The sequence below is a fragment of the Mercenaria mercenaria genome, chromosome 13, assembly GCF_021730395.1.
Source record: "Mercenaria mercenaria strain notata chromosome 13, MADL_Memer_1, whole genome shotgun sequence".
In the NCBI taxonomy this organism is placed as follows: Eukaryota; Metazoa; Mollusca; class Bivalvia; order Venerida; family Veneridae; genus Mercenaria; species Mercenaria mercenaria.
The window spans coordinates 31,584,971-31,608,027 of NC_069373.1; the positions used below are offsets into that span (position 1 = coordinate 31,584,971).

The window sequence follows — 23,057 nt, forward strand, 5'->3', positions numbered from 1 at the left end:
ATATTGCATTAAAGTAATATCTAGAAAGCGAAGACTGCAAAAAAAAGTTGAAGTACAAAAGGGGCACAATTCTGTCAAAAACACAAGAGTTATGGGGTATGTAGCCAAACATGCAGATGATTATAAGCAAATACTTTTAATTTTAAATCATTATCTTTTAATGTACCAAAGATATGTCTAAAAACGAAGCTTTCGAAAAAATTTAACATGAAAATAATTCCAAGTATAACTCCTTGGTGACCTTGACCCCGGGTATAATGGGCCCAGCCCCTGCATATACTTTGTTTGTATGCTGGAAAATGTTTATGTGAACTTACAGTATGATATAAGCAAAAGTAACAAAGATATGACAGAAAAACAAAGGTTGCCGAAAAACTTTAACCTTAAAAATAACCCAAGTATAACACCTTGGTGACCTTGACCCTGGGTAAAATGGGCCCAGTCCCTATACATACTTTGTATGCTGAACAATTTATATGTAAAGTTACAGTAAGATATATGCAATAGTAACAAAGATATGACAGAAAAACAAAGGTTGCCGAAAAACTTTAACCTTAAAATAACCTAAGTATAACACTTTGGTGACCTTGACCTTCGGTATAATGGGCTCAGCCCCTACACATACTTTGTTTGTATACTGGACAATGTTTATGTGAAGTTACAGTAAGATATAAGCAATAGTAACAAAGATATGACAGAAAAACAAAAGTTGCCGAAAAACTTTAACCTTAAAAATAACCTAAGTATAACATCTTGGTGACCTTGACCTTGGGTATGATGGGCTCAGCCCCTACATATACTTTGTTTGTATACTGAACAATGTTTATGTGAAGTTACAGTAAGATATAAGCAATAGTAACAAAGATATGACAGAGAAACAAAGGTTGCCGAAAAACTTTAACCTTAAAAATAACCTAAGTATAACACCTTGGTGACATTGACCTTGGTTATAATGGGCTCAGCCCCGACACATACATTGTTTGTATACTGGACAATGTTTATGTGAAGTTACAGTAAGATATAAGCAACAGTAACAAAGATATGACAGAAAAACAAAGGTTGCCGAAAAACTTTAACCAAGAAGGGTCAAGCCGACGCCGACGCCGGGGCGAGTAGTATATCCCCCCTATTCTCCGAATAGTGGAGCTAAAAAATACAGATCTAAAGTATTATCAACATAGATACATTGTAAATAATAATACAACATGGAAATTAGATCCCTCGGAAGCACCGAAAACAAGGCAAACAGTGAAAATTGCAGACATACAATGGTTGGCTTTTAATCTCTCAGTCATATTTCAATGAAAGGACAATCTCAAAGTTTCCACAACTACTTACAGAATACATGTATAAATATCTATCACAATTTTCAACAATGTAAATATACAGTAACATTCAACGGAAAAATAGCACAAGCACCTGTAAACACTGTATAACGCAAAACAATATGTTTATGTATAACATAACAACAAACGAATAAATAATCTGAAAATAAGCATATAATATTCGACAGGTTAATCAAACCAGATGAAAAATTTACACAATTCCAGCAACTATGTGCTCTGGCATATAAAACGCTAAGCAATGAACTACTAGTATATTTCCACTGTACCATTACAAAACTAGGAAACGATAATCATCTCAAACGTTTAGAATTTACTGTAAAGTAACCATAAAAGTAAACGCAGGCAGCTATTAAAATATACATATAGGTAACATAATTTTAAAATTATTTGTAACTAACTAAACAATGATACAAAATCAGAGTGCATATTAAAACAGCAATGCAAACTAGAGCTATCGCTGAAGGTGATGAATGTAACCCCCGCACACACTGACACAGTACACTGCAATTTGACGCACACAAGATTGCATTATTATGTGGACTGAATGTATATAAACTCTATGTATATAGAAAAAAAACAAAGTCTCGTAACTCTGCAGAATATTTTTCTGAAAGAACCCAACATGCACCATGAACAAGTAAGGTTGATACTGATCACTTGTGTGAGGTTTCGTTAAATTGTGTGCAATTGTTCGGGAGATTAGGCGCGAACAAGACTGCATGTGCAGACTCTATGTATATAGCATAGTAACAAAAAACAAAGTCACATAACTGCAGAATATTTATCTAAAAAATCGTAACATACACTATGTACAACTAGGGTTGGGACTGATCACTTATGTGAAGTTTCATTAAATTGTGTGCAAGGGTTTGGGAGATTGCACATGCAGACAGTACGTATATAGTACATTAACAAAAAACAATTTATTTATTTATTTGGGTTTTACCGCGCACCAACACAGTATAGGTTATATGGCGCCAAACAGGACTACAAATTTTGGTTTCACATCTCGAAGTCCTATAACTGTGCAGAATATTTTCATGAAAGAACCTAACATGCACCATGCACAACTAGGGTTACTACTGATTATTTGTGTTAAGTTTCATTCAATTGTGTACAAGGGTTCAGGAGATTAGGCGCGCACAGGATTGCATATGCAGACTCTATGTACTTGTATATAGTAAAGTAACAAAAAAAAATCCCGTTACTCTGCAATGTTTTGTTCTGAAAGAACCTAACATGCACCATGCACAAATACTGTTGTTACTGGCAGCTTGTGTTAAGTTTTATTAAATTGTGTCGATGGAATGAGGAGAGTTGATCCGCACAATATTGTGTCTACGGACGGACAGACAGACGGACTGACTGACAGACAACCTGAACTTCGTTGTCGGTGGGTACAACAATACAACAATTATACATATGTGCAATTTTAAATTTAATTGAGATACACAGCGTCCTTTCACAGTTTCATGCTACACTTTCTTACAACTGTGATTTTGTCTGACTGGATAAATGGTAGAAAAATCAAAGCCTTGAAATGTCTGATGGTTGCGGGTTTTTGGTAGATTTATTTCTGTTTTAATGCCAGTCTATGAATATACATGAATGAGAAACAAATAAAAATTTAATGTGCCTCATATCTAAGATGAACTCTGCCTGACCCAGCTTGTGATGTAACCATGGGCTAGAATAACCTAATCATTGATAGATCTTATATAATCTAAATGGTCAGTGCGAGTGGATACAGGTTGAATAAGAACTGCTTGTTCATTGATAATTCATCTGCATTGTTCATGAATGGGACTATTTTGTGTAGCACATGAACATCCATTGGATGTGATTCGGAATCAAATAAAGATGTTATGATTGTCAGAAATACACTTTAACTTTGGTAGCGGGATAAACCCGCAACCTATAAAGAACAAAAATCCAATAGGAGTAGCCACGTGGTAAGCCCGTGGTTGTATTGAGGAGTATATGATTGACTACATCTGTTACACACTTTTAAGGTTAGTCAGCTTATCTTATGTTGTTATTTATATATATATAAACATTTCTTTGTTCTCCTTATGTATTTGTTTTGCTTAATCTATGCATGTACACATCCATTACATTCTGATTCACTCCCATAGGGGTTAGAGTGTACATTCACTCTCATAGGGGTTAGAGTGTACATTCACTCCCATAGGGGTTAGAGTGTACATTCACTCCCATAGGGGTTAGAGTGTACATTCACTCCCATAAGGGTTAGAGTGTACATTCACTCTCATAGGGGTTAGAGTGTACATTCACTCCCATAGTGGTTAGAGTGTACATTCACTCCCATAGTGGTTAGGGTGTACATTCACTCTCATAGGGGTTAGGGTGTGACTGTTTGGTACGGGACTGTTCCTATCAAATCTTTGTGCTTTTTGTTTTGAACACATTGTATAGGCCAATATTACCTTATTGGTTTAACTCATATCCTATATGCAATCAATGCAATCGTAACAACCTTTGGAAGCATAGAGCCGAACAGCATAGTAACTCGATTGGTGTAGTCTGTTTATGAAGGCAATGCAATGGCAACACCATTCACGCCGCAGCACCGCCTTGAATGGAATTCTATATTATAATAGTAACAATGATGTGCAACCACCATTCACGCCCGCTAGCACCGCCTTGAATGGAATTCTATTATAATAGTAAATGATCCTAAATGACCAGAACATGTAACAAAACCGAGTCAAAGCATGGTGACTGTTTACAAACATGTCCTTTTTGTGCATATTATACGCCCCCATGGTACCTAGTTTCAAATCTTCTACATATTTGCAACACTACACCGCAAGACTTCACAAACGCAAATCTAACATAACTTTGAATAATTCCAATATGAACTATAGGTTTTGATTTAATTAAATTCTACAGGAGGGCCAAGCACAATAAATCACCCCCAATTGCGTACAATTTCAAAAAGAAGAACAGGATAAGGCACAAAATGCATTGTAAAATCACGTCTTTGTAAAATGCAGCTTTCTGTATTTTCAATTCGTCGGTTGTAAACTTTTTAATTTACATAATTATTGCAAAGACATCATCGCAGATCGGAACAAACGATTTTATCACTAAATCATCCAATGTTTGTCTACGCCTGAATCATTTCAAAATTATACTTTAGAAATTGAACTCAAGGTCCTCCCATAGGGGTTAGAGTGTACATTCACTCTCATAGGGGTTAGAGTGTACATTCACTCCCATAGTGGTTAGGGTGTACATTCACTCTCATAGGGGTTAGGGTGTGACTGTTTGGTACGGGACTGTTCCTATCAAATCTTTGTGCTTTTTGTTTCGAACACATTGTATAGGCCAATATTACCTTACTGGTTTTACTCCAAATGACTATATGCATATCAATGCAATCTGTGAACAGACCCTTTGGAAGCATAGAGCCGAACAGCATAGTAGACTCGGATTGGTGTAGTCTGTTTATGAGAGGCAATGCAATGTGCAACACCATTCACGCCCGCTAGCACCGCCTTGAATGAAATTCTATTATAATAGTATAATGATCCTAAATGACCAGAACATGTAACAAAACCGAGTCAAAGCATGGTGACTGTTTACAAACATGTCCTTTTTGTGCATATTATACGCCCCCATGGTACCTAGTTTCAAATCTTCTACATATTTGCAACACTACACCGCAAGACTTCACAAACGCAAATCTAACATAACTTTGAATAATTCCAATATGAACTATAGGTTTTGATTTAATTAAATTCTACAGGAGGGCCAAGCACAATAAATCACCCCCAATTGCGTACAATTTCAAAAAGAAGAACAGGATAAGGCACAAAATGCATTGTAAAATCACGTCTTTGTAAAATGCAGCTTTCTGTATTTTCAATTCGTCGGTTGTAAACTTTTTAATTTACATAATTATTGCAAAGACATCATCGCAGATCGGAACAAACGATTTTATCACTAAATCATCCAATGTTTGTTTACGCCTGAATCATTTCAAAATTATACTTTAGAAATCGAACTCAAGGTCCAAATTTTTAATCTAACATTTCATTAAAAATTTCCCAGTTAAGTTTTGGCAGAACTTCAAAACAGTGCATTTTCAAAGCGCTTCATCGTTCACATAACTTTATAGTAGCCTCATTTGTTCCTGATACAGATTATCATTATTCTAAGACCACAGGCTGTCATAAGACGGAGGGGGAGCTTCATCTGGCTCCATCGACGGTGCTGTTAAAACAAGAAAAGAAAAAAAAACATAAAGCTCTCTGATTACTGGAATGAATTAAATGAACTGTGACTAAAAGCCGACAATATCTTAAGTTTACAATAACTGGGAAGGTCAACATATACAAATATTGAGCTTGGAACACATGGCTAACCAGTAACGTATTCAAACGTCCAAATCAGATTACTTGAAACGGATTTTTGTTCAGTTACTATAAAGTTATTAAATATTTGTAACATAACTGACCATAGTATAGTACGCCAGCAGTACGGAAGTGGCGCTAACATACTTTCAGGTATGTTGCTGAAAAGGTAACCATTGTCTGTGACATTAGTTGGGATGTACAGACCTGACACATGTTCTCATAACACTCAACATTTCTATTCAGTTTCACTGTATTCTCTTCATTACTTCGAACGTTACTGCAGAGACATATATTCAATATGAGCCGCGCCATGAGAAAACCAACATAGTGGCAATGCATTTGCGGCCAGCATGGATCCAGACCAGTCTGCACATCCGCGCAGTCTGGTTAGGATCCATGCTGTTCGCTAACGGTTTCTCTAATTGCAATTGGCTTTGAAAGCGAACAGCATGGATCCTGACCAGACTGCGCGGATGCGCACGCTGGTCTGGATCCATGATGGTCGCAAACACATTATGTTGGTTTTCTCATGGTGCGACTCATATATGTACTGATATATGTATTAATACATGAGTATAAAAACTGCCAGTGACAATGCATATATTCTTGCCATTGAAGGTACCGAACTTGACGCTTGCAAGAAATATACCTAATCATATTCAACATCTGTGCTCTGTTTCACTGAAACATCCTTGATTATTCTAAAAGAAGTTATCGCTGGAACACGTATCGTACTGAACGGACGGACGAACGAACAAACATACAGACATGCCCATTACTATCTAACACATTTCATGTAAATAGTATGTGCGTTGATATTGCAATACGTAGTGTTAGAAAAAGTTGTTTACTGCAATTTAACAAGAAAAGTAAGACGTACTACGTAATACCAAATTTCGCTAAGGTGATGTAAGAAGATCTAGATTATATATATATATATATTCTAACAATGGGCAGAACATACATACGCGAATCCATTAAGGTCCAAAAGAGACAGTTTTCAATATGCGTAAGTAAATGAAAATCTTGTAAATTGTATCAACATTTCATAGTATAATAGTTTTCTGACCTGACGGCGCCACAAGAGGTTGGTTACTGCCAGCTTGACTGGTACCCTGATTTACTGGAGCTGCTATCTGCATTGTATGTATATGATAACCGGCTGGCAGTTGCTGGGATCCAGCTTCCTGTGGTATTGGCTGGTAACTAGATACCGGTTGCGATGAAGTCGTGTATCCTTGACCTAGTGGAGATGTGGTTAATATTAGAGTTCTTGCACCCTGCATTTTCTCTTATTGTCATTTATCATTATATGAATTTTTAATGAATTCTCTTCAGTACTTTCACAATTAAAGGCTTAAACGACCAGACAGAAAAGATGGACTGACAGGTGGCAGTTTCTACAACCTCGAGCTAAAGACGGATCTCTAGTAGTACAGAATAATGAATATAATTTCATTAAATATGAAAGTGATAAATTTTCAAGAAATGTTTTTATAACTTGAGAAAAATTACTGCAATAGTGTTTGAACACATTATAAATGGTATTGTTTAATTTCAAATTACCTGCCTTAAAACAAGGGTACAATAATCCAATAAGGAACTTATGAAGAAGAGGAGCATTATATTTCGTAATTATATATGTAAGTGATGCTTGTTCTCTTTCGCGATATCTCTTATTCAGCCAACTAAATGTTCATATTCCTTGTAGGTCAATAATAATACCATCATTATCAGCCCCCTAAAAAGTGTATCTTTTATTTCTGAATGTTTATCCTGCTTGTCAAAATCTTAAAATCAAAACCATTTTCCAATGTGTAGTTTTCTATTATTAATTTGGCTTCTGAATAAAGATACAGTGTAGGGTAATTCAGTGTCGCCTGCTGTTCCTTGTCTAACTTTTGAAAATGTTATATAAAGTAAATAGTGTACCAGCTGACAAGGTAAACAATGGACGGTAAGTGTTACCTACAACTGTACCTAAACATGATGACCAATGGCAACGTCAGACTTCCGATCAAAGCTTTCTATCAATTAGAAAGTAGTGTGTCCAACAAAATTACTCAAGTTTTAACTGAAACGCAATAAAACACCCGAACGAAGCGATAAGCATTGAAAATAAGCCCAGTTTCTCAAGTACCTGTCTGAACTGTGACAGCACCTGCTGTTGTCTGATATTGTACCCTCATGGCTCTTGCAACCCGTGATTTCCTATGATAGTAGCAGCAAGAAATGATAACAACCGTGACAAGAACAATCACGGCTGGAAGACTAGTTACGACAGCGATGTTCACACTTGAATCCCAAAAGTCGCCAGGTACTAGAAGATGAAATGTGCAGAAAAATGCAACAATTTTTAAACATTATTTGACTACATGTCAGCTACTGATTCTAGTAAGCATTAGTAAGGGCCATAATTGACAAAAATCATGGCTTTTAACCAGTAATGAATGAGACTACAATGTCTTCTTTACTTTAAGGACATAAATCAATTTCCACATCAAAATAGGCACACTTTAGATCTAACAAGAGCTGTCCGTTAGACAGCCAATCTCGACTATTCGAACTGTTGTCACAGAAGCAAGAATACTTAGTATTACCCTAAATGTTAAAATATCTATAGAGTTTCAATCCAGTACTTGCATCAGTTTTGGGGATAGTAACTTGCCCGCAAAACCATAACCAGGATTTTCTAAGTCCAAAATTTGGCCAAAATGCATGTCAGAGTTATGGGACTTGATGCTACCACCTAGTTTTATAACCCTGAAGACATATGTGAAGTTTCAATTTAATATCTGCATTAGTTTTGGGGACAGTAACTTGCATGAAAAACTTTAACCAAGATTTAAAGTCCAAATAGTGGGCAAATTTGCCCAAATACAAGTCAGAGTTATAGGACTTGACCCTGTGAGGTTGTAAATTGACCTAGAAAAAGAAAAAGTAAGTCTCAAACCTATGTTCTTTTTAGTAATAGCTATATGTACTTGCATCCAAAAAGTCCAAAGGGGGTATAATTTGGCCAAAATGCATGTCAGAGTTATGGGAATTGATGCCATCACCTAGAGTTTCAATCCAATATCTTCATTAGTTTTGGAGATAGTAACTTGCATACAAAACTTTAACCAGGATTTTCTAAGTCCAAAAGGGGGTATCATTTGGCCAAAATACAAGTCAGAGTTATGAAACTTGACCTAGTAAGGTTGGTTATTGCCTTTAAATGATAGCCATATGTACTTGCATGCAAAACTTTAACCAAAGTGTGACGCTGACGATAACACCGACGCCAGGGTGGGTAGAATAGCCAGACTATTCTTCGAATAGTCAAGCTAAATATTGTCAACAGCTGACTTTATCAGTACAACATATCACATTACACTATTTATTTTTGGTTGTGGGTTTATCCCGCTACCAAAGTTACAAGTGTATTTCTGACAATCATATAGCATCTTTATTTTATTCCGAACTACATCCAAAGGATGTTCATGTGCTACACAAAATAGTCCCATTCATGAACAATACGGATGAATTAAATCAAGCAACAACAAGCAGTTCTTATTCAACATGCATCCACTCACACTGGCCACTTACATTATATAAGATCTGTCAATGATAATGTATTCCAGCCCATGGATACATCACAAGCTAGGTCAGGCAGAGTTCAACTTAGATATGAGGCATATTAAATTTGTACTTGTTTCTTATTTATGTATATTCATAGACTGGCATTTAAACAGAAAAATAAATCTACCAAAAACCCGCAACCATCACACATTTCAAGGCTTCGATTTATTTTTGTTTGGGTTTAACATTGCACCAACACAATTATAGGTCATTTGGCTAGCGACTTCCCAGCTTTGATGGTGGAGGAATACCCAAGGTGCCCTTCAGTGCATTGGTTCATGGTCGGGCACCTGGGTAGAACCACCGACCCTCCGTACGCCAGCTGGAAGGCTTCTTCACATAAAGAATTCAACGCCCCAAAGAAGCTTGAACGCACATCGACGAGAGGCAAGTTATTTAGTCAGCGACATTAGACCACTCGACCTAGAAAGTTCCAACCATAATCATGAAAAACACACAAACTAGTAAAATACTTTATGGTTCCAGTTGCCCAATTGGCGTTTCAACCTTTATCATTGCAATAAGTAACGACTTTTTTTTCTAAACGCTACACATTGGGTTTCCGTCTATATCAAATAAAGTTAAACTTACATTCCTTCCTGTATACACGCAGTTTGATAATGTCTGATGTATGCCTTTTGGGTTTTTTTATTACAACGAATACATTGGCGGGGAACGCGTCACCACACCATTCATCTAATGTTGCATTGTGACACAGTATCTTTCGCTGAAAATGTAAAACGAATTTGTATATATGCTTTTTATAAAGTTTAGAACATAACAGATAAATGCCTCGATTATTATCCCTATCTGCTCTCCGTTTGTTATGCCGCCTCTACGCTTCTTATTGTCAAAAATGTTTCTTGAAGTTAAAATTTGAATTTCAGCAAGTATTTTGGTGATTTAATTTACAAAATCTCTAACGTGTTTTAACTCGTCTTTTGTGTTTTCATTCAATGATACATGATATTCTTCGTTTAAATGGGTCAACAGTGTTGTTGTACTTATAAAGTAGACTGGCCCGGTTTATAGGTTGGTCAGAGCTACGGATATGCGATATGTATTGTATTTTGTTTTGATATTTTTATCAGTATTCACTACTATTTTAGAGACATTTAAAACAGTAGTCAACTGATATCCTCATTTCGATCCGAACCTGTAACTAGGTGTCGGGGATTTTTACCTTAAACCATAGTTGGCGCCCTATGCCTGAACCTGTAACTAGTCTGGTGCTCTACCCTTACACCACAGTGCCTGAACCTGTAAGTAGTCAGGCGCTCTACCCTTACACAACAGTGCCTGAATCTGTAACTGGTCTGACACTCTACCCGAACATCACAGTGCCTGAACCTGTAACTAGTCGGGCGCTCTACCCTTACACCACAGTGCCTGAACCTGTAACTAGTTGGGCGCTCTACCTTTACACCACCACACTGCCTGAACCTGTAACTAGCCAGGCGCTCTACCGTTACACAACAGTGCCTGAACCTGTACCTAGTCAGGCACTCTACCCTTACACCACAGTGCTTGAACCTGTAACTAGTCAGGCGTTTTACCCTTACACCACAGTGCCTGAACCTGTAACCAGCCGGATGCTCCACCCTTTCACCACAATGCCTGACCCTGTAACTAGTCAGGCGTTCTACCTTTACACCACAGTGACTGCACCTGTAACTAGTAGGGCGTTCTACCCTTACATGACAGTGCCTGAACCTGTAACTAGTTGGGCACTCTACCTTTACACCACATTGACTGAACCCGTAACTAGCCAGGCGCTCTACTTTTACACCACAGTGCCTGAACCAGTAACCAGTCGGATGCTCTACCCTCACACCATAGTGCCTGAACTTGTAACTAGTCGGGCGTTCTACCCTTACACCCCAGTGCCTGCAACTGTAACTAGTCGGGCGTTCTACCCTTACATGACAGTGTCTGAACCTGTAACTAGTCCGGCGCTTTAACCTTACACCACAGTGCCTGAACCTGTAATTTGTCGGATGCTCTACCCTTACTCCACAGTGCCCGAACCTGTATCAAGTTATCGGGTGCTTTACACAGACAGTGTTAAGGCTCAAATCGATGCAGTATCCGTGGTAGACTTAAGAATTTATAATTTCAACATGTCCAAAACATTGCGGAATGATACTTTTTTTCACTTGGGTAATGATTACATTTTACTCGGACTTTATCATAGACTCCCTGTGTAAAATCTCAAACTTTAAACTAAAATAAAGGTATTGAATCCTTATAATATTTCAATGACACTTCAAAATTTTGTTGTTTGTAGCAACATCTGGGGCATGTGCAGTGAAAAATCTTAATTTGATTTCTAAAATCGTGTGATATTTATTTCTAAAGTCACTATATGTTCATTGTAAATATACTTCGTTATACCCCAAGTGGAAACTGGCAGGTACTCGAAAATGCAGTTCTCTGACTGGTCAGTTAGGACCCCTGATGTACAGTGATGTCATGATAAAGTTATGAATTAATAGTAGACTTGTTTTATTACAACTATAACAAATTTTAAATACCTCTGGTTGGTTGTAGCGTTTTATAAAGTAGTGATGAAATTCGACTTTTGTTTCACAGTCAATCGAAATTTGTTGAGTAGAAATACAAATAAATTTATCTGTTGATTCTTCATTTTCAAATTCCACAGAACATGGGTTGTGTTCCAACAAGTCGGATCCATGATACTCCAAGTATGCAGATTTGTACCATGCCATTTTGTATGTTTTACCGCACTGCCTGTCAGTAATAGTCAAATGTGTGTCTAAAAATAGAAAACTACAAATAAGTTAAGTAACATTCTTACCCACTGTTTATACATGATTGCTATAGAGATGCAGATTTATTTCTTCACCAAAAAACACTAAAACTTCAGGTATGCACTACTGAACTGTCAAAACAATAAAACACATTTCAAACTTTACATAAGCTCGAGTTCATTTCTAGATGATATTTGTAGGTCAAGTCCAATCATAGATCATACATGTCCAAAGTTCATAGTCTTAAATGATACCTATTCACAATTCATGAAAACTCTAGTTCAGTCTACAATGATATCTGTTCCATACAAGCTCCAGTCCAGTCTTATATGATATCTGTTAAAAATTCATACAAGCTCTAGCCCAGTCTTTGAGTTTTAAATGATATTATGTTCACAGTTAATACAAGCTCTAGTTCAGTCTTAAATAGATATCTATTCACAGTTCATACAAGCTTTAGTCCAGTCTTAAATAATATCTGTTCACAGTTCTAAAAGCTCTAGTCCAGTCTTAAATTATATCAGATTCTGTTCACAGTTCATACAAGCTTTAGTCCAGTCTTTAATGATATCTATTCACAGTTCCTACAAGCTCTAGTCCAGTCTTAAATAGATATCTATTCACAGTTCATACAAGCTCTAGTCCAGTCTTATATAATATCTGTTCAAAGTTCATACAAGCTCTAGCCCAGTCTTTGAGTTTTAAATGATATATGTTCTCAGTTCAAACAATCTCTAGTTACCTGTTCATGGTTCCTTGTTAACTCACATGGGCATGAAGTGGGTATGACCACCGACTGTCTGTCATAGTCCCCATAAACAATTTTACAATTAACAAATTTGATACCCTATATCTTCACGAAACTTACCAAGAAAGTACAAAAACAATCACGCTAACTTAAATATCTTCATGAAACACTGAATTGAACCCGCTGCTTAGCTCAATAGGGAGAGCGCGGATCATGCGGCCGTGTGTTCGGTCTGGAGGCGGACCGTTTGTTCTCTGTGACAATTTGACAAAAGACATTGTGTCTGAAATCATTCTTCCTCCACCTGTAATTCATGTGGGGAAGTTGGCAGTTACTTACGGAGAACAGGTTTGTACTGGTACAGAGCTAGGTTAACTGCCTGCCGTTAAACTGTCTGCCGTTACATAACTGAAATACTGTTGAAAAACGGCATTTAACCCAAAACAGACAAACAAAAGATATATCCGTCAAAATATTTTTACCAAAATCCGGCCTTACGACCACTGCATTGGTACAAAACTGACTTTTCTTAATTTGTTATTGATCAGTCGCCATGATACTTGCACTTAAATTTGTATGGTCGTAAGGTCCCGTACAAGTCGGATAATAAGCAATCATATGAAGAAAAGTGTCATTCTAATATTAAATTGATAAAACAAACATAATTATGTAGTATCCAAACTCCTTAAGCCTCAAAATTAGTTTTGCTGGTGGATCTGCAAACAGTGATATAATAACAGCAAGATACCGGAATCTAACTAAATAACACGAAAATCCTTTTTCAGAAACATCAGGAAGAAGCCAGGGAGTCTGTGGCACTCAGTAAATGTTTCTGTAAAGTGACCATACTGAATACTGTAGGGTCAATATAATGTACGTATTAAAGAATGAGTCCAACAGTAATACAACTGAACACTTTCTTTCACTCACTTTATCATTATACCAAATTTGGGTCTGTAGCTTTAAGGTTTAGCTTTATATCATCAAATCACAGAAATGTTTGGTAAAGGAACAACATTTTTACCAACAATCTACCTGTCTAATACATGTTTTACCTTACTGTCCTGTACCACTGGATACTTAAAATATTCCCCTTTATAAAAGAATGCCATTTGTAAAGAAATAAAAGCAAACAATTGTTCAAATCGATGTTTAACCTAGTTTTGTGAAGTTTAAGCACTGGGACATTACATCAAATTAATTGCATCAAAACAAAGACATGCAACAGTTCTTTAAAAATGGTGAGTGTTTGAAGGCGTTGAACTGTCCAGACGTATGACCTCTTCATGCAGTCCCTTTCCAGAATCCAATACATATGTGATTAAAATTGATGATGCTTTTGTAGACTTGTATACATGTTTTATATGAGCACTGTTTAATTTTCATGTAAGTCCACTTTCTATACTTCTATAAGTTGGTGATGTTCAAAAAAAATTCCCAAAACCTGGACCTAACCTTTAAACAAGTTGTTTTCAGAAAGTTTCTATTTCACAAGAAAATGTGACTCATAGATGTTATTACCTTTTTGTGTGCTGATCAGTTTGAATGCATCAAGTAAAATAGAAAGTATTATCCACTTCATGACTGATGCACTCTCCATACATTACAGTTTGTGTATCTTGACATGAATGCCATATCATCTATCAAGTCATCTGAAATAAAGTATTTCATCATGTTCATGAAAAAAGAACAATCTTGTTCTATTTAGATTATCACAGATTAATACAATTCTCATGTGCTTCCTTAACATATAGTCTGTCAGTAATTAAGTAAGAAATATAGCATTAATTTCCTGATGCCACTTGTTGTTTTTTTTTTTGTTGTTTTTTTTTTCTTTTCTTTTCTTTTTTGTTGTCTTATGATCATTTAAGTAACTGATTAAGTAAATTTTGGACATGGCTGAGGTAAGGAATGAGGTGCACAAGTATCCGATCTTCGTAAATATACACCTAGTGTGAATAGATGAGTTTTTAAATCATATTGGGTGCTCATCATTCGTAGTTTTATCTCCCTAAGGTGCAGGGTGGCCAACCCACATGACTTTCCGGTTTCGTAAACACGGGGAAATCGCCCGATTCAGGTAACAGTTCTGTTTATGATTTTCATATTACCTGACAGAGTATAATGAAATAAGAGCGTCAACGACAGGGAAACTGTTGCTTTTCTGCACGGCCAGAAATTTTTTATTTTGATACTTTTCTCAAACACTTCGCCCTGACCAAATATGTTGAGACCGTACACATTTAAATTTGGGCGAAGTGTTTGAAGCCAAGATTGATTAAATGCAACAGATGCTCTTTTTGTTTTCGGCACATTTTATTTATCAAATCCATCAAGTAACAAGGAAATAACAGACAGAAATCTTACATGAATCGAGGGATTTTTCACATGTGTACGATACCGAAAGCTGCATATTTTCCTTAACATATAGTCTGTCAGTAATTAAGTTTCAAAGCATTTTTTCAGAAAGAAAGTGATTTTGAATTTTTGACTGACTTCGAACATGTCGAAGAAAAAAAGTGCCACCAAACAAAGAAGTATAGATTTTATCAAGCACAGGCAGGCATTCAACCAATAGAGGATCACCCCAAAAGGTTCTTTATGACTTTATTCTGCTTGAGGCCTAATGGTTTGAACTGGCAAATTTAGCTAAAAAGTAAGGTTCTAAGTATCCGTACTTTGATTGTAGTTTTTTACTTTTGAATATTGTTAGTGCTAATTATGAATAAAATATAACTGTGAAAACTAGCACTATAAATCTTTTACCTAGTATTTCCTGTTTGAAATGTGAACGTTCTGATTCTCATTATATTCTGCCTTGAAATGTTCATTTCTATTCAGTTCTGTTCTATTACCATAGTCATATTTTGTCAGAAAAATATATTTCTAGATGGACAGAAAATATGATATTAAATAGATCTAGGTGATCCCCTAATTAGAGATGGTACCTAAAAAATTCAAATTCATCTTTATAGGTTTTTTTCAGAGTGAAATGATAGCTAAGTGCACCAATTTTCTAAATATATTCATGGTTTTCCTCTTCTCCATGTCAAAAATAGACATATTTGATATCTAAAAAATGACTTTCTCAAAATATCTGAAGCAAAATGGACAACTGTTGTATTGACCGTTTTTCAAAGATTTTAGGACTTCCCCAATTATAGTCTATATCAAATGCTCCCACAGCTAAATAAATTCAATAGAGTATAAGGTAAGTTTACTCTACTTTCAACATTTTGAAAGAGCCTATACTGAACTTCCTTTTGTCTTTTAATAAAGTCAAATTCCAAGACTAGCCAAGAGTCTAAAACGCTTGAAAAAATTCTGAGTGAAAGAGAATGACATGCTCTTTATTATAAGCTTACCAAAACCATACCAAAAATGTACCTTAAAGAAGTTATTAAAGATTTTATATTGTAAACAAACCCCTACACCATTTTACCATCAATATTTTCCACTCATGAATGCACTCAGTTCAGGCGATAATTGTTGATATATTTGTAAATGAGAGGCCCCAACAAAAACCTTTTTTCAAGTTGTGTAAACAGTATAAGTTTTAAATTAATGTTGATATCTGAAATTATCCGATTACTTTGTTTTCAAAAATAAATAAAACACCTTTTAGTTTGTTTAGGGTAGTTGACCTGTAACGAAAATCATCAAATAGAGTAATCTCCATATGCTTTTTCAGCATTTATTCGTTTTTCAAGGAAAGCAAATGATCATGCTAGTTCCCTCCAGAGAATGTTTAAATTGAGAATTGCTTAAAATACATTACATAGAGTCATTACCTGTCAGCTACCTTAACATGTAGTAATTACAACCACTACCTTAAAACATTGTAATTATATTTGACGACAATGAATTTTTGTGCAACCAATTTAACTTTTTTTGTTATTTCTCATTGTTGGATATATACATTTTACATTTTGATATATAAATGTTGTGTAAACCAATGCATCACCATTGAGAACAATAAATAAACAACTTTGGCTAAAAGATCAAAACTTGATAACGTTTCTTAATGTCGTTAATTTTCTTCAAAGGAATGTACGCATTATTCTATATAATCTTCATGCATTACTAAACTTTCTATCAGGGCCTCACTACAACTTACAACATAACTGTCAGTGTAAGTCATGAGAAAAGCGTGCATATTGTATATTGAATACAAAGGGATTTAAACAAATGTAGGTCATATTTTGTCTGCCTGATAAGTTGTTTGAAAAAGGACCTATCTGATTTTTCTTTCACTTTTGATCAATGTTTAATGTTGGCGTCAGTTTATTGATCAATTCAGAGTTGTCCCCCTTTAATTTATTTGGGTAGGTACCATCTCTACCCTAATGGCAAATGTGATGATTTACAGTCAACTCGTCCCCCAGTCAACTCGTCCCCGATTTGGTCATTTCGTCCCCCTCGGCGATTTCAAATTGGTCATTTCTTCCCCCCTTTTTCGGCCCCCTTTTTAAAACGTATTTTGAAAAAAAAAAATCAAAGTATGATAATCTGTTTTTCCTTTCAAATAAGTATATTTATGCTTTAAGTTTGTTTTAAGAGCTTTTTGCTTTAAAAGTGATCGATTTAACAAGGAGGATTTCCAGGGGTTTTTTTTCTGTTTTGTTTTTGTAAGTATGCTATGTTGGACAACATGATAGCTGTTTAAATGTCCGTATTTGATGATGCTTATTTTCAAACTCTTGAATAATATTAAACTTTTTATTAAACGTTTTTTTATAATAAATGATTTCCTCACTCCAATCAACTACTAACACATTTAATTCTACTTGGGGAAAATTTTCACACATTTCATCCGGTCAATCAACAACTTCTCATGCAATTAAATACCATTAACACCTTCCAATCAGCCCAATCAACGCCTTTTAATGTGATTAATAACCTTTAACACCTTTTGCATGCAGGTATATGCTCATTCTACTTTTATAGAAACCACAGTCTCCCTACTTTTGAAGTATTTCTTTTTTACTTTAATGACAAAAAATTGATATAAAGCATGTGACAGATATTTTATTTATTCTTTATTGTATTTCTAAATAAAACTTTCTTTTATTATGACCAGGGGTAACGAGTTATTGTTCTCTCTTTTCTTACTATGATTTTTAAAAAGTTAATTAGATTTCCTATTATATTATATTTTTAATACTATGAGCATTGTATTTATTTTTTATATTTTATTTCAGTTAATTGTCTTATATTTTCAGTAGATTTCTTTTATTATTTTATCAAACCTAATTATTTAAAGTTAACTATTTCCAATATAACTCCTTCAAAACTCACGATGATTTTAAATACAAGTTTTCAAAGTCAAAAATATCATAAAAATGCAAAAATGCTTAAAATATTAAGGGGGACAAAATTACCAAAAGGGGGACGAGTTGACCAAATTTTAGGATGATGGGGACGAAATGACCAAATCGGGGACGAGCTGACCAAATTTTATGATGAGGGGGACGAAATGACCAATTTTGGGGGACGAAATGACCAAATCGGGGACGAGTTGACTAGGGGACGTGTTGACTTGATACCAATGTGATCCCCTATTTGTGAATCGGACAGGTTTAAATTATAAATATTTCTTCCTACCTTCAGACATAAAAGATCTACGGGTTTTCTGTACATTTCGTTTTTATTTTTCATTCAGCTTAAGCATCTGTAATTTACATATTCTTCTGATTTAATCATGTTAATTGACAAAACAATACAGTAATCTTTTTTTTTTAAGCACAAACTACAATACAGCCTTGTCACTACTGTACTTGATCAATTTTAGTTTGAATAGCGGAAATTACTATTTAATATTTCAACATACATACATACAAAGAAGGTACAGTCAGTTGACAATTTCTCAATACAGTAAATCCATACATTATAATCCAGTAGAAGAATACACCTTTTGATAAATGTAGGTCATAAAGTTTACATTAAGGGGCAAATGACGCTCGATCATTCAAGGGGAAGAACTTTTAAGAACATCTACACCTACATTATCTTGTGCTGCTTTTTAATTTTGTGCACAATATATTTATCTTTTGTATTTTTGTTTCTCTATTTCTGTTTCGCTTTTAAAACTAAATCTCTATTATATTCTGCAATGTGACGTATGGAAGATCTGTAGTCATGATTTACTTCCCATTTCAAACTAGTAAGTCTCCCAGTCTATTCTATCTGTCTGCCAATTTCAAACATATTTCTCATATTTTCTCCATACTAGGATGTTCAGTTTTCACAAGAGTATTGCCGTTCTGCTAACTTTTCATAAATTGCACTGGTCGAACACATACAGAAATCTTCCATGGTGCAAATATAAGACCCCGAAAATGCCACATTCAAAGAGTTTAACCCACGAAGCCACCAAAGGAGACACTACTACCGTGTATGTGTGGATGTTGTGTACAGAATGAATACACGAAGTAAAAAAAAAAATTTGACCAGAGTAAAATAAATAGATAAATATCCCGGTGGATTCCGCTTTGGATTGGCCGAAGGCAAAAATGCTCCTGGGGAGGTAAGCTCATAAATGTGCACAATATATAATGTCTCGCTCATAATATCCACCAAATTCAGAAATGGACAGTGTAAAATCGTACATAATCTGTAACGGTAACAAAAGGCACGGTATTCAAACCACAGAAATATTCCCATTTAAAATACATAAGAATACCTAAGAACTCCTAAATGCATTTACTCAATAACTTTGCCAGAAGGCATAGCAACCACAAAATCGTAGACCCGACGAAAGAGGCTAGCAGATGGTCCAAGTGCTTTTCACTTTCATGTCAAACAGAATCAAAAGCGTCCAGTTGTTAAACATACTGAAGAGTCACAAACCTATATAAATCATCCCGTTCGCTCGCCTTACTAATTAACAAATTAGCGTCTGCCGTCACCTCCGCGGAGGACGGATGTTTTGGCCACGGACGTTTTGGCCCGGACGTTTCGGCCTAGGATCTTTCGGCCTAGGATGTTTTGGCCAAGAAAATTTTTGAGGTAGGATGTTTTGGCCAAAAAAAAATTATTTCCATAATATGCAAATTATGATCTGGACATTAATATATTATCATATGTTACAGTATAATTGATTATTCTTTTTAAAAAAAATAATTGTGAATAAAATTTATTTTCATTACTCTTGGTTTGTTGTAAATGGCAAATATTTTCACAAACACACACACATATACAATGTGTATATGTTTATATGTATACATATATAAAATGATTACAAAAATAAAATACCGTATGTTTTATCATCAGTTCAATTTGTTCACTTATACTAAAACATTCTTTAGAATAATCTCCAGGCCATATTTTGCAAGATATGGAACCACAATTTATTTTTGGCCAAAACGTCCTACCCCCAAAAAATGCTTGGCCAAAACATCCTAGGCCGAAAGATCCTAGGCCGAAACGTCCGGGCCAAAACGTCCGCTGGCCAAACGTCCTACATTCCACCTCCGCTTGTTACTACGAAAGGCGATGCAGTGAAGTGTCCGGATATCCGACCTGATCAGTTGACATGCAATTCCATGCATACAATTCAACACCATTTTCGTTTTCATTTTCTAGAAGCAAATGCATGGATGTCTTATTGAAAATAGGGCTATGATAGAATGAAAAATCTAGAAACTATCAATGGATCTGAAGTTGCTGGATTTTATATGAAACAGAACTATTTATTTTATTAGTATATGATAAGTTACCAAGTGTGCAAAGTTTCAAAGCTATAGCTCTTACAGAATTCAAGAAAGGTGGACTTAAATAAAAAGAAAGTGAAAAGTACATAAAGGGACATAATTTAAAAAAAATCATTAAAGAATTATGGCTCTTGACCTACTTACTCGCATAATGATTGTAAACAAGTGTGCAAATTTTCAAAACTTGTGTCTTATAGCATTCCAGTTAAGTGGATCTTAAAGTAACCAAGAAATTCAAATTTTCCAATTACAAAAAAGGGCCATAATTCTGACAAAATGCATGTTAAGTTATGATATAATGAAGATAAGCATATGTGCAAAGTTTCAAGCTATAATTGTTACAGTTTTTTAGAAAAGGTGGACCCAAAAAAGATACCTACGCTGACGTCAACGATCGAGTTACGGCAATACCTTGTATACTTTTTTTTAAAAAAAAGTCACGATCAAGTGACGACAACACCTCGTAGCTTTTTATAAAAAAATCAGACAAACTAAAAATGTAAATGACAGGGTGAGCTTTTGTGATCGCCCTTCGTCCGTCCGTCCGTTCACAATTTCTTGTGGACACGATAAACCACATTTTGCAATTGATCTCATCATGGGTTCAAGAGTTATGGCCCTTTAAACGGCCAAAATATGCTATTTTTGGCTTGTGAACACGATAGACCACATTTTGCAATCGATTTTAATAAAACTTGCGCACAACTTGTATTGGCATATCTCGGTTCCTTTCAAAAACTGGCCAGATCCCGTCATCGGTTCTAGAATTAGGGCCAAACTTAAACTGCCTCGGTAGCCTAATGGTAGAGCGTCCGCTTCGAGTGCGGGAGGTCGTGGGTTCGATCCACGGCCGCGTCAAACCAAAGACGTAAAAAATGGTACTAGTAGCTTCCTCGTTTGGCGCTAAGAGGATAGTGCTAGGACTGGTCAGCCCAGTGTCAGTATAATGTGACTGGGTGGGGTATCATGCCACGTGTCTACGGCGTGATATTCCAGTGAGGCAGCACTATAAAGTTGGGCATTGTGCTCACTGCTACAAGTAGACACCGTCGTTTATACGGCTGAAAAATTGTTGAAAAAAAAGACGTTAAACCCGAACACACACACACACAGGGCCAAACTTTGCTATTTTGGCTTTTGCAGCCGTATAGACTTCATTTATGGTTGTATTTGATACAAAAATGCAAGATATCTTAAACAATAGATCTTGGATCCCATGATGAATCTGTCAGATTCAATCCTAGGTTCCGGAGTTACGGCCCCTAACCCCTGAAAGAGCCAAAATATGTTATTTTTTACCTTGTGAACACTATAGAAGTGACATTTTACATTCGATTTTAAAAACACACACATAACTTAAGTCACAGTAAGATCTCGGTTCCTTTCGAAAACCGGCTAGATTTCATTATGGGTTCTAGAGTTACCGCCCCTGAATGGGGTAAAATTTTCTATTTTTAGAGGTTTCATTTATGCTTTGATTTAATACAAACTTCAACAGAATGTTTATCTTGATGATTTCTAGACTTAGTTCGCAACTGGGTCGTATGGGGCTTAAAACTAGGTAACAAGGTCTAATCAAAGGAAAAAGCTTGTTAACACCCTAGAGGCCACATTTAAGACCCTATCTTCATGAAACTTAGAACTTTCATCTTGAGGATTCCTAGGCAAAGTTCGAAACTGGGTCATGTGGGGTCAAAAACTAGGTCACCCGCTCAAATCAAATGAAAAGCTTGTTAACACTCTAGGAGCAATATTTATGACCCTATCTTCATGAAACTCGGTAAGAATGTTTATCTGGATGATTCCAATATCCAGTTCGAAACTGGGTCATGTGGGGCAAAAAGTAGGTCACTACTCAAATCAAAAGAAAAGCTTGTTATCACTCTAAAGGCTATGTTTATGACTCTATCTTCAAGAAACTTGATCAGAATGTTTATCTTGATGATTCCAAGGCCAAGTTTAACAAATGAGCGATATAGGGTCATGACCCTCTTGTTGAAGCAACCCGCCTATAATATTTTGCCGTTACAGCTTTTTGTTGTGTGCCTACTTCGCAAATGAGTGGCTCTGGGGCTGTTTGTGGTGCTCTATGCTTCCGAGAAATCTGCCCTTACCTATTCTCTTTTGTTAATCTTACTTCTAACAGGCATGGAGGTTTGAAGGACATGTAAAGGAAGAAAAAAGTACAGACACATTTATGGGCTTTTATTATTATCAAATGTAAACAATGTAAATGTAGAAGCTTAACAAGTGTGTAAAACAGCCCAATGACAGTAAAAGATACCTTACAAGTAAACAATAAAATCTATGTTCATCTTGTAATTTAGAAATATATACTCAATAAATCTGCTTACTTACGAAAATCTTTTTAAAAGTAAAGAGATGTTGCCCTTATCTACATACTTTATAACATCAACTTTTGTATTATTCAAAATAAATGAGATTGTTTTCAAGAACAATTATTTCAAAGATCAGGG

The 23,057-nt window shown here is 35.6% G+C and overlaps 1 protein-coding gene across 5 annotated transcripts; it reads right to left on the reverse strand.

Moving 5' to 3' along the window:
• Window positions 1–4,229: 4,229 nt before the first annotated feature.
• LOC128547879 (uncharacterized) lies at window positions 4,230–18,829 on the reverse strand. Of its 5 annotated transcripts, none has more exons than XM_053521453.1 (7): window positions 18,707–18,829; window positions 14,390–14,520; window positions 11,884–12,125; window positions 9,941–10,076; window positions 7,869–8,048; window positions 6,798–6,971; window positions 4,230–5,585 (listed from the first exon to the last, which is right to left on the reverse strand). In XM_053521453.1, the coding sequence occupies exons 2-7, from the start codon at window positions 14,466–14,468 to the stop codon at window positions 5,527–5,529; spliced, it is 870 nt and encodes a 289-aa protein (XP_053377428.1). In that variant the 5' UTR covers window positions 14,469–14,520; window positions 18,707–18,829; the 3' UTR covers window positions 4,230–5,526. The 5 variants fall into 5 exon arrangements, with proteins under 5 accessions (XP_053377428.1, XP_053377427.1, XP_053377426.1 ...); XM_053521452.1 differs by having other exon boundaries at window positions 18,703–18,820; XM_053521451.1 differs by having other exon boundaries at window positions 18,699–18,810.
• Between the last annotated feature and the right edge of the window lie 4,228 nt (window positions 18,830–23,057).

Excerpts from the sequence above, each read along its gene's own strand:
- LOC128547879 (XM_053521453.1), bottom strand. The coding sequence starts at position 14,468 with ATGGAGAGTGCATCAGTCATGAAGTGGATAATACTTTCTATTTTACTT. Across the intron at positions 10,077-11,883 it reads AACGCTACAACCAACCAGAG|CGAAAGATACTGTGTCACAA; the intron begins GTATTTAAAATT and ends TTACATTTTCAG. Across the intron at positions 6,972-7,868 it reads TGCTGTCACAGTTCAGACAG|GTCAAGGATACACGACTTCA; the intron begins GTACTTGAGAAA and ends CATCTCCACTAG.